Source organism: Pterocles gutturalis, unplaced genomic scaffold, assembly GCF_000699245.1.
Source record: "Pterocles gutturalis isolate BGI_N339 unplaced genomic scaffold, ASM69924v1 scaffold9618, whole genome shotgun sequence".
In the NCBI taxonomy this organism is placed as follows: Eukaryota; Metazoa; Chordata; class Aves; order Pterocliformes; family Pteroclidae; genus Pterocles; species Pterocles gutturalis.
The window spans coordinates 1-11401 of NW_010120466.1; the positions used below are offsets into that span (position 1 = coordinate 1).

Consider the following 11401-nt stretch of genomic DNA (forward strand, 5'->3'; position numbering starts at 1 on the left):
GGTCGGGCAGCGCCGCTCCTCTGCGGGAGCTGGGCACGCGGCCGGGAGGCACAGGCTGTGCGAGGCACCCAGCGTGTTGCTGCTATTTCCACCGAAATTCCTGTTACCAACCCGCACCAGGCTCTGTGCCCCTGTCACACCATTAAAATCGAGCCCCTCCAGCACGTGACGGCAGTATGGGGGAAGTGTGAGTGTTGGCTCCCTCGTGGTGGTGATTTCTTTCTTACTGGGGTGAGGAGGTGACATCCCCGGCTGTCCCCGGGTGCTGTCTTTGACTAGCTTCTGGATGGGACAGGAGGAGGTTTTTTTTATGTTCTGAGAAAGCCAGCTGTGTTGGGGGGGTCAGGCTGGTGACTAGATGGCTCCTGTTGGTTGTAATGTTGGCTGTTTTCTTGCGGAGCAGCTTTGATCTCCTGGCTACCTGGCTGGTGTTGGTGGCAGGATATCTAGGGCCTGGTTCACGGTCGTTTCCTGCAGCTGATACTCGATCATACAAAAAGCCTTTCTGGGAGCTATGCCTGTGTGAATCACACCAGTTTTTCTGTGGCTGGACGTCACACAGAAGCTGGTGGGATGGAGTTGATTGCTATCCAGCACTTGACAGGAGATGGCAGGAGCTGTGTTATCCTTCTGACCATGGGCTGACTGGACTCCCAGCTCCAGGCAGTTTGTGGAGAGGCTCAGGAGTGTTCCCCAGCTCACCTGCTGTCCTCTTCACCAGGCTTGTGGTTGGTGCTGGAGGACAAGGTGAAGGGCAGGAGCAATTCCAGTGTTGCATCTGCCTTTGGTGGTCCCCTTTCCCCCTACAGATCGAAGAGCTTCTGAAGGAGGTGACATTGAAGGAGACAAAGAAGAAGAAGATTGATGCTTTCCTCCATGACATTAACAGCCTGCTCAGCGCCATCCCAGCGACCCCAGAAACAGAAGTACGTTCCAGAGGGATGGAGGAGGTGGCAACACCCCTGTATGTTGCTGTGCAAGCAGAGGTCCTCATGGACTCTCTCCCTTAGGGACTGAAAAAGTATTACTTTGCTTTATCCTGGAGGGGAGAGGGGGACACTCTGTCCTTAAGGCCTGGGTGCGGACACCTGCAGCTGTGTGGGGAGAGGGGTCCTGGTCCCTGCACATCTGCTGTTGGTGATGCTTAGAGCGTTTTGTGTGTCCTGTCTGTTCCCAGCTCACCGACCAGGCCTGGCTCCCCAAGGGAGTGAAGGTGCCATTTCTGCAGGTGCCGTTCAGCGTGAAGGGGAGGTTCCACTTCATGCCCCCAACTGAGGTGAAGGTGGTGGGCAGCTACCTTCTGGGCACCTGCATTAAGCCAGAGATCAATGTGGATGTGGCGGTGACCATGCCACGGGTGAGTCTGGCCATGACTGCTCCTGAGTGTCCTGGGGCGTTGCTGAGCTCCATCCCCTCTGCCCCTGCAACCCCTCCCTTGCCTTCGTGGTTCCTGACTGAGGTTACAGCATCTGGACTTGAAGTGTGATGACTCCCACAAGGACCTAGGGAGTGTGGTCTCACTGCTTGCTCTATCAGAGCTTGCAGCTGCTTTGATTTTAGTTCCTCGTGAGGATCTTCTTTCTCTCTGCCTGGGTTGAACCTCTTCCACATTGCTGGAGAGATAGCTGGTGTCTGTCTTAGCACCCCACCGCACTTCTGCCCAGCTCTCAAGACTGTTTTGTAGGGAGGGCAATGTTTGCAGGCTATTACCCCTCTAGAGCTGCCCTTCCCCTTGCTGCCCAGACTTGCTCTGACAGGGTTTGAGTTGAGGCTACAGCCTATTTGGCTGCATGGCTCTGCTCTGTCTCCTGTGATCCTAGAGCCTGGTGAGCCAGCAGCAAGGCCATGTTCCTGACCAACTCGGAGCTCCTTGGAGCTACAGCGACATGGCTGAAATAGGGCTGCCTGCGGGGCTGAGGAGAGTGGTGGGTGGTGTAGTGCCTTGGGCTGAACAAGGCTCCGCAGGCAGGTGGAGTGGGATTTCCCTGTTCCTCTCTTCCCAGGAAATCTTCCAGGACAAAGATAACCTGAATCAGCGCTACCACCGGAAGAGAGCTCTGTACCTGGCCCACATCGCCCAGCACTTCTCCAAGGAGAAGCTCTTTGGCAGTGTGAAGTTTGCCTACATGAACAGCAACCATCTCAAGCCCATCCTGCTCCTGAGGCCTCAAGGTAGCACTTGAGCCTTGCTGTGGTGGGGGGTGTGAGTGGCCACTGGTGCTAGGTGGAGGGTGGTGGTGATGGTCTCATACCATGTAACAGGCGCCCCCAGTTGTCCTCTCTGTCCACACAGAGCCTACTCTTCAAAGTCTCTTCCTCGCCGAGTCGCCCTCTGAAGCTTGGCTGGGCTCTCCAGCCTTGGCCTTGCTGGCTGGCCCGCCCTTTAAGTACTTCAGGGAGTAAAGCAGACCCTGCAAAAGCGTATCTGTGTCTAGCACTGTTCTTCCTCCCTGCTGTCCCCACCCCTGCTCCCCACCGTCCTCTTGTCTTCCCCAGATGTCTGTGTGCAGCCTGGTTCTTTTCTGGCATGACGTGAGATGCGTAGGCTGCTTCATGCTGCTTGTTTCTGCAGACCTCGGGCGATAGCGGGTTTGGGTCTGGGACAGGCAGTGGCGTGGCAAGGCTACTGCAGGCAGGAGAGTGCTGGGGTGCCAGACTGGCGAGGGGGGATGAAGGTGGGACTTGGACATGAGCACTGTGACCTCAGGGTTATTGTTGGCTCTGGGATATGTTCACCGTCTGCTTTGAGATGATTTCCATTGCTGCTGAGCTTCACTGGGAAGGAGCTTTTTCCCATCCCCAAGCTGGGGATGCTGCCTGTTTTTCCAAGTTAATCTCTGATATCTCTTCTTCCTGCACATGTACCCCCTGGGGCTTAAAGGCAAGGATGAGAAGATGGTCACCGTCAGACTCCATGCGTGTCCTGCTCTGGGTGTCTTCAAACCCAGCCGCTTCTATCCCAGCAAGAACAACGTCCGGACAGCCTGGTTCATGGAGCAGAGCATCCCCAAAGAAGGTAGGGCCTGGGCCTCGGATAACGTGAGGCTGTTAGGTTCAGCCAGAGACTGCACCCACTGCCTAGATGTGGGTTCACTGCAGCCTTTTTCTGTGAACAGGAGGTTTGTGGTTGGGTCCAACATGCTGTCATCTCCCCACACAGGAGCCACCGAACCCCCAACCCCGCACTACAACAACTCCATCCTCTGCGACACAGTGCTGCTCTCCCACCTGCACTTCTTGTCTACTGCAGCGACTGACTTCCAGGGCATGAAGGATGGCCTGGCCCTTCTCAAAGTTTGGCTGAACCAGCGGCAGCTCAGCAAGGTATGTCCTGTGACAGGGGACAGGGTAGGCTCTGGTCACCTGGTTAACCTGCCTTTGGCCTGCTCTTCCTTCCTAGGGGTGGGAAGATTCTGATTTGTTCCTTGTGGGTGGTGTGGTATGCTTGTGACTCTGATTGGAGCTGTGTTAGTTTCAAGGAGGTCCATCCTACTCTGTGGGTGTACTGGACAGTTGTGCTTCTTTGAGGTCCCTGGAGTGATGTAGTGTGGTTTTGGGTTTGGTTTTTTTTGCAGGGGAAATTAATCCTATTTCCCAAAGAACTTTGAGGTGTTGCCTCCCTTCAAGGGGATCCATACCTCTGCTTGTTGTACAGGGCTTTTCCTCAATGTGTTCCTGGCAGGCTTGGGGTTTGGGGGCTGCCTTGCTGGTGATGACAGAGGCTAGAAGCAGTTATGTGAGGTGGGCTCTGGGGCTTGTGGTACCTCGTTGAACTCTTGTTGACTCTGCCCTCTGTTTTCATAGGGCTTGGGGTGCTTCAGTGGCTTCTTGGTCTCCATGCTGGTTGCCTACCTGCTGATGAAACGCAAGATTGTCAAGGTGATGAGTGGGTACCAGGTGCTGAGAAGCACCCTGCAGTTCCTGGGTGAGTTTGCAGCGTGTCTCTGGGCAAGGAAGGGCTGGTGTCAGCAGAGGCTCTGCACAAAGGCTGAACACAGTTGGGCAAGGGGAGTTGTGGCTTTTCTCTCTCTGGTGCTGAGAGCCTTTGGGTGGGACGGACAGAAAGGGATGAGGCAGCAGAGCAGCGTTGGATGGAGCAGAGGGACTGGTTAGGCCCCATTGCAAGGTGGAGGCCAGCATTGCGTTGTAGCGCTGTTAATGTTGCAAGACCGTGGTGGATGGCGATGTGACTTGTTCCTTTCTGTCTGCCCACAGCCACCACTGACCTGAGCATGACGGGGATCAGCCTAGCAAAGGATGTGGATGCCTCCCTGGTAAGCAACACTCTGGGGGGTCCTCATGCCTGTGTCTGGCTGTGCTGCCAGCACTCCCTGGGCAGGAACATGCCTGTTATAGGGATGCTGGATGGCAGTGAGGTGGTGGTGCCCTTTGTGTCTGTGCTGTGCCGTGGCACTAAGGACCCTGTTTGCTCTTCCAGCCTGTTCTGGATGACTTCCACCAGGCATTTGAAGTGGTCTTTGTGGATCCCTCCGGGCTGGTGAACCTCTGTGCTGATATGACTGCCAGCAAATACCACCAGGTACTGCACAGGTTGCAATAGCATCCTGAGATGCTGTCTTAAGAGTGAGCTGAGGCAGGCACAGAGGATGGTTAGACGTCTTGGAGGAGGATACTGCATGTGGGGAGGGGGTCCAGTGTTGCTTTTTAAGCTTTTAGTGTCTCTGTCCAGCTCTGAAGCTTAGAAGTGACTTTTTAAGAGTTGGATGTACTGCTGCCTTACCGATCTTGCTTGAATGATGGAGGAAAGTTGTTTTCTTCTCTGTGGGCACCTCTGGGTGAAGTCCAGCAGCTGTTTTGCAGAAGTAACTGTTTTGGAGCAGAAAAAACCCACCTTGATGGCAGGGATATCAAGGAGGGGCTGCCTGGCCAGCAGTGACAGGTGTTGGTGACTTAGCTTCATGCTGAGGACAGAGGCTGTCTGGGATCAGGGTCTGCTGGTGACCATGTAGCTGTCATGGCTGTGGCTGATGGGGAGCATTGGTGACCACTGCTGGAGGGATTTGCTTTCCTTCTCCTCTCCCATTCGTGCTCTTGTTCTGTCTTGTGTCTGTGTTCAGGTCCAGTTCGAAGCCAAACGCTCCATGGAAATTTTGGATGATCGGACGGTGGACGGCTTTCAGGCACTGCTCATGACTGCAAAGCCCATGCTCAGAGCCTTTGACCATGTCTTCCAGTGAGTCTTGCTGTGCTGGTGGACTAATGCTTATGAGCCTGTTTTTAGAGGATCAGGCTGCTTCTGGCTTTGGACTGGGGTGGATTGGAGGTGGCCCTTCTAGCTCCAAGATAAACATTGGTTCCTCTTGCATTTGGCCATTCTGCTTTTGCTGTCTAGATAACCTCCCAGGAGGAGCAGGGCAATGCTCTGGCCTTTAGGAATGATGGCTGTCTCAAGGACCAGCATCTCCTGTGGTGCATCCTGAGATACCAAAGTGCAGTGTTTCTTCCTGAAGCCCCCATCCAGGGCCAGGACCCTCAGCTCCCCACTTTATCTATCCTCTAGCATCTCTCTCTCTCAGAGAGGATTTGGTGGCAGAGGTTAGTGACCAGCTTCTCTCCTTCTGTAGCCTAAAACATGTCTCCAAGCTGCAGGGTGCCTGCAAGAAGATGCAGCTGCTGAATGAACTGATGGATCAGGGTGGGAACTACGTGGCTGCTGCCCTTCCCTTCATTGTCTCGCTGCTGACCCGTGGGCTGGCCGGGAGAGCACTGCTTGTGGCCCACTCCTTGCCCCAGATCCCTGAGGTAATGTGGCTTCCCAATGACACTGCATCCTTTGCAGCACATGGGCTCTCGTGTGTCCCTGGTGCCACTGCTGGGCATGGGGAGGGGATCTTTGCTCACTGGGGAAGAAGACGGGCCTGTCCCCCTGCTTTGTGGGGGATACGGAACTTGAGGCCCTGCACTGGGGTTTGCGGTGCAGCTGGGAGGCTTGATCTAGGCAGACGTCCTGGCCCAGTCATGGGGCAGGGTGAAGACAACTGTTTTTGTCATAAGGGAGACCTGTTAAATGAAGTTTTCCTGGTCTGTACTTGTCTGGGCACCCAAGAGCACGTAAGCAGGAAGTTCATCTAGCAGCTTAATATCCCAGCAGCCGCTTCTCCAGCAACCTCGTCTCCTTGTGCTTCATGTTCCCCATTTTCCCACAGTGGCCTATTGATGCTGAGCCCCCGAAACACAAGGATATTGGGCCCCTGACATTTGGGCTCCTCTTTGTCCCTGACTTTGCTGCCAGCACACTGGAGAAGGGACCACAGGCTGATCACCCTGAGGTGAGGGGAGCTCTGCTTGTGCTGAGTAGGGTGGAGCAGAGCTGGTGCCATGCTGTGGTTGCAGACGGCTGCAGGGATGGCTGATGGACATGGGAAGGGTTCAGCCAGCCCCAGCAGTGACCTATGTCCCTGGCCTGGCTTGGCCAATGTACCGCTGCAGGCCCTGGACTTCCGGACCTTCTGGGGAGAGAAGTCGGAGCTGCGGCGGTTCCAGGATGGCAGCATCTGTGAGGCGGTGGTGTGGGAGGCCAACACCACCTGCCGGAAACGCCTCATTCCTGAGCAGATTGTCAGGCACCTGCTGAAGCTGTAAGTTGTGCCAAGCAGCAGCCGAGGCTAGGGGACCTATAGCTGTGTAGGGCTCTCCTGGCTTGTGCCACATCCCTGGTAACATTGACAGCTTCACGCTTTGGGGGATGTTGTATGTTGTTTTGGCTTTGTGAAATCTGGAAGTCATTTCAGTTATGGTCCTGATGCTGCAAGCTGCTTCCCAAGAGAAGCTGAGGAGAGCAAGCACATGGTCCTGTAGCTTCTGCTGATAGTAGTGGCAAGGAGGCAGCATGGTCCTGCCCTTACATGCGCAGATGGGATGTTGGGACGCTCATTGCTGGCAGAGATGGAAGAGAAGCTGTCTATACCTTGCAGGATGTTTCACAAAATCCTCTGAGACCCTGTGGTGGCTCACAAGGTTGGGTCTCCCTACAGCACTGGAAAGCCTCCCCGTAGCAGTTTATATCCTGCTAGAAATGAGACCTTCACACAGAATGAAGGGGTTGCCTGGGCCTCTTTATCGTGACTCAAGGAGCAGTCTTGTGAGGAAAGGCTGCATGTTGTTGGTTTTGGCTTTGAATCCTGTGAAACTGCATGAGTTGCTGCACTGCTTTGGGTGGATAACTTGGGCATGGGAGGAATGCACAGGATTGATCTTCTCGCCATTACCTTCCTGTATGGAGGAATTCCTCATCCTGGGACTGACCCTTGCCTGTGGGCACAGCATGCAGCGTCAGGGTGGACGGGTTGGCGTGTTGTAGCTCTAACACTCTGTTGTCTTTTTCCACGCAGCCACGCAGACATTCCTGAATCCTCCATCTGCTACACGGGAGCCCTGCTGGAGTCTGTGATCAGGACTGGGCAAGAGGTATAGTTGCTCCACCAGTGGGGCAGTGGGTTTCTTGAGGAAGGACGATATGGGGAGGGCTGTAAGGAGGTCATTTTAGCTTTGTGGCCCAGAGGCAGCTGGGTGGTTCCCAAGAGCAGGAAGCGGAGGTAAGGAAAATTTGTGCCTGCAGGCACTTCAGTGGGCAGTGCACTGCTCTCCTTGTATCTGCCAAGCCTTTTGTGCCAACCAAGGCATAGCTGCTGAAGTCCTCTTGCTCCGGCAGCTCCTACATCATGTTTTTCCCCGCAAGCATCCCACTGGCCTTCTGTCTCTGCTTGTGTCCGCTATGTCCACATCATCTGAGGATGTATCACTGTCCCAGTGTGCTCCTCCGGCTGCAGCTTTCAGGTCCTGCATCCTTCTGATGTGGACCAGGCACTTCTGTGCCTTCATCCTGTAGGTCCAGCTGGGAAACCTGGGAGAAGGACCTTTGCTGTCATGGTGCAAGGTGCTAGATCATGCCCACCAAGCCCTGCTTAGTGCTCCAGCTGAATGTGCAGCTGAAACAAAGAAATGTTTCTTTGGGACAGAAAAGATGCATCTTGGAGGCTGAGAAATGTCCTTCTCTCTACTTCTGCTCTCCAACTTGTGAAAGTAAAGCCTGGAGATAAGCCATGTGTGTTCTGGCACCACTTTGCTGGTCTTTGGTAAAACCAGCTTTTTACCTGGTTGTTGGATGGAGGGGGAAGTTGTTTCCTTTCCCCTTTTTAAGAGAAAAGGGGAGCAAATCTGATCAAAAGAATCTTTTGTGGTAGGACCACTTGTGGTCTGCGCAGAGCTGCACGTCAGTTTTGGGATGGGGTACTAGTTTGTACAGCCTGCTGTGTGTGAGGCAGCGAAATCTGTGGGCGCCATGTCCCTGCAAGCTAGCCTGGGGTAAGCAGGGCTGATAAGCCCCACGCTGAGAGGAAATGCGCCTTCCTGGAGCCTTAGGAACCTTTAGGAGTCCAATTGTTGCCAGTCCCTGAGGAACAAAGGAGAAACTTGCTGTTGTGTGTGGAGTGATGGGTAGGGGTGTCTGCTCCTCCAGCTGTTTGCATGTAGGCAGCCCTGGGAGTCTGTGGCAATTGAGGGACATGGGGAACAATGGAAGATGGACAGGTGTTTGTCGTTGGCGATGCACCCTGCAGAGGGTGCTGCAGCTCTGCTGTGAAGCCCAGGCTGGCCAGATGCGCGCAGCAAAATTCATCTGTGTTTGAGCTGGGCGGTTTAGTGTCGGTGATGTCTCCTCTGCATTCGGTCTCCTCTGCTGTGCTTTGGGGAGATGAAAGCAGCAAGGGCAACAGCAATTCTGTTGGTGCTTCTCATCTGCCCTCCCCAGGGCTCCTGTGAGACTCTGGATATTTTCTATCTTTGCTTTTGCCATGCTTCACAGCTCTGCCTTGGCTAAGGATGTAGTTGGTGCAGTTTTCTGTTACCTGCCGCTTCTGTTGTCATCATGGTAACTGGCAGGGAGGCAGTAGCAGAGCTCTCACCTTGCCATATGTGATCTCTTTACTCCCAAATCACTCTTAGCTTCTCCCTTCCTAAGCAGAACACTGGCAGTACTGTTTTTGGTGGTGCTGTAGTGTCTTGCACAGGAAATAATCTCACTTGCCGCTTGTAACACAGACTTTAGGATACCTGTGACTCCTGGGGAGCTGCATGCAGTCTTGCCCTTGTCTTCCCTCTCTCTCTCTTACCTCCCCTTTTTTGCTGAGTGCTCTTGCCAAAAGCTGCTTCCAGGGGTGGAAGTGCTGCCTCCTCAGAGCTTGGCCGCAATGCCAGTCCAAGAGAGGGGGCTGAGGAGGGCACCTGTGCAGGAGTGGGAGAGCTGAGCAGAGAGGCTCCCTTTGTGTCCGCAGGTGTTGGGGACGGGTGAGGAGGCCATGGTCAACGTTGTCTGCTCTTATGACGACCTGAGCCGCAAGCTTTGGAACCTGAAGGGGCTGCCACTGACAGTGACAGCTGTGCAAGGTGTCCATCCAGCACTCCGGTACACAGACGTGAGTGTCCTTGGGCATGGTCCAGACATGAGGGTCTGCAAGAGGCTGTGGGAATGCTCTGCGGTGAGGGAGGATGGAGAGAATTAGTCACTCTGCTTTTGTGGCTCCTGAGAGCCCTTGGGGTGATGCAGTGCCTTTTCTTTGCTGTCTGTGCCAGAGAGCTCTGCTAGGTGGGAGGTTTGGGGTGAGGAGGTGCATGGTGCCCTGGAGTTTCTGTTCCCTGTTCTTAGTCCCTGAGTGGCTGTTCTCTCCCAGGTCTTTCCTCCCATTCCTATGAAGCCGATTTATTCCTTCCATACCCTAATCAAGACCAAGCGCTTACTGCTTCCCTCGGAGGAGAAGTCCTGCCCAGCCTACATAGCCCCTTTGAAGAGTAAGTGGGGAGAGATGTGAGCAGGAGGTAATTTGGTGGGAGGAAGCAGAGGCAGACAGTGATGCTGTCTCTGTTACTGCTGTGTTGCTGTGCTGCAGGCAGGAGCAGAGCCCCCGCTCCTCCTGCTCTCCTGCTGTAACCTCTAGTTCCAGCCACCCCCATCCAACATCTCACTTCTGCATGGACCTCACTGACTTCCTGCTGTCCCTTTGCCCCTAGTCATCTGCCACATGGAAGGCAGTGGCCAGTGGCCACAGGACAAAGAAGCCATCAAGCGCATCAAGGCAGCTTTCCACCTCCAGCTGGCTGAGCTCCTCCAGCAGCAGCACCAGCTGGTTTGCAGACCTGCGGTCACCCACACCGATGTGTACAAGGTAGGGTGGTGATGGGGACCTTCTCCAGACGTGACTTGTTACTGAGGAGGCAGGTGGGAGCTTGTGGGTGTGATCCCACTGGACAAAACCACAGTTTGGATGGTGAGCCTAGGAAAGAGCATAATGAGACTGGGCTGATGCCAGGATGCTGCTGTTGTGTCCCTGAGGCGCAGCGTAGCACGCCAGCCTGCTTATGTTACCACCAAGCCTGACTTCGCCTTCTGCTTCTGTCTCAGGATGGCTACGTTTTCCGTCTCCAAGTAGCCTACCACCGGGAGCCCCTGATCTTGAAGGAAGTGGTCACCCCTGAAGGGATGGTGAAGTACGAGGACACAGAGGAGTCTCAGCAGCTGGAGCTGGAGACGTTGCATCTGCCCTATCTAACCAGCTCCCTGCATGGGTAGGTGTGACTGGGGATGCCTGGGGGTCCAGGACATGGGATGCGGTTGGAAGCCAGCATGGAGGTGCACTTGGATGATGGAGAGGGTGATGGTAGCAAGAGGAGCTCACTGTGGGAAGTGGCCCTTCAGTCCACCTTGTGAGAGGCTCTGCGGGAGGATGTGGGGGATGAATGTGGGTGAGGGTGGCACCAGTTGTCCCTGTTGTTACATCTAAGGTCAGTGGTATGGGGAGACAAATTACAAGGATCACCATGGTTAGAAGAACATGTGGCAGCGTTTCCCCTTTGTTCCCCCAAAATTTCAACACCCACAGAGAGTGCCTCGCATTCATGATGCTGCAAACATGTTCCTGGCAGATTTTTTGCCGCTCTTCTCTCTTGCCAAATGATAGAAGGCCATTGTGGGTCCTGGGATGTGTGGGTTGAGCAGTGCCTTGTCTCTCTCCTTGCAGGCTCCAGCAGCAGCACCCTGTCTTTGGCAGCACTTGCCGGCTGGCCAAGCGCTGGGTCAGTGCCCAGCTCCTGAGTGACAGCATTTCTGAGGAGTGTATGGACCTCCTTGTGGCATTTCTCTTCCTCCACCCAGCCCCCTTCACACCGCCCAGGTGAGGATGAGAAGCTCAGTCTGGCCCAATGGGAACTTAGTGCTGTTTTTTTCCTTACCTGGGATGGAGGAAGAATGGGATGCTGCTAGGGTCTGAGGTGCTGGGAGGGTGCATGGCAGGCAGCGTGAGGTCCCTATGCTGTCAAAATGCTGTCCCAAGCCCTTGAGCAGCTGACCAGAGGATGCAGATGCTTGGTGCTGTGGGGCTGTGGCTTT

The 11401-nt window shown here is 54.7% G+C and overlaps 1 protein-coding gene across 1 annotated transcript in view; it reads left to right on the plus strand.

Annotated features, from left to right (window-relative positions):
* Positions 1–809: 809 nt before the first annotated feature.
* The window catches only part of NOL6 (nucleolar protein 6 (RNA-associated)), a gene marked incomplete at its 5' end in the record, with an annotated part of 23169 nt that continues 12577 nt past the window's right edge, over positions 810–11401 (plus strand). The window contains 18 exons of the mRNA XM_010076915.1: positions 810–926; positions 1178–1357; positions 2004–2172; positions 2882–3016; positions 3161–3324; positions 3805–3925; positions 4216–4274; positions 4439–4540; positions 5079–5194; positions 5586–5763; positions 6168–6290; positions 6451–6599; positions 7353–7428; positions 9294–9434; positions 9690–9807; positions 10027–10181; positions 10418–10581; positions 11034–11186. Coding sequence (XP_010075217.1) covers positions 810–926; positions 1178–1357; positions 2004–2172; positions 2882–3016; positions 3161–3324; positions 3805–3925; positions 4216–4274; positions 4439–4540; positions 5079–5194; positions 5586–5763; positions 6168–6290; positions 6451–6599; positions 7353–7428; positions 9294–9434; positions 9690–9807; positions 10027–10181; positions 10418–10581; positions 11034–11186 — 2420 coding nt within the window. The remainder of the gene's footprint in view (positions 927–1177; positions 1358–2003; positions 2173–2881; positions 3017–3160; positions 3325–3804; positions 3926–4215; positions 4275–4438; positions 4541–5078; positions 5195–5585; positions 5764–6167; positions 6291–6450; positions 6600–7352; positions 7429–9293; positions 9435–9689; positions 9808–10026; positions 10182–10417; positions 10582–11033; positions 11187–11401) is intronic.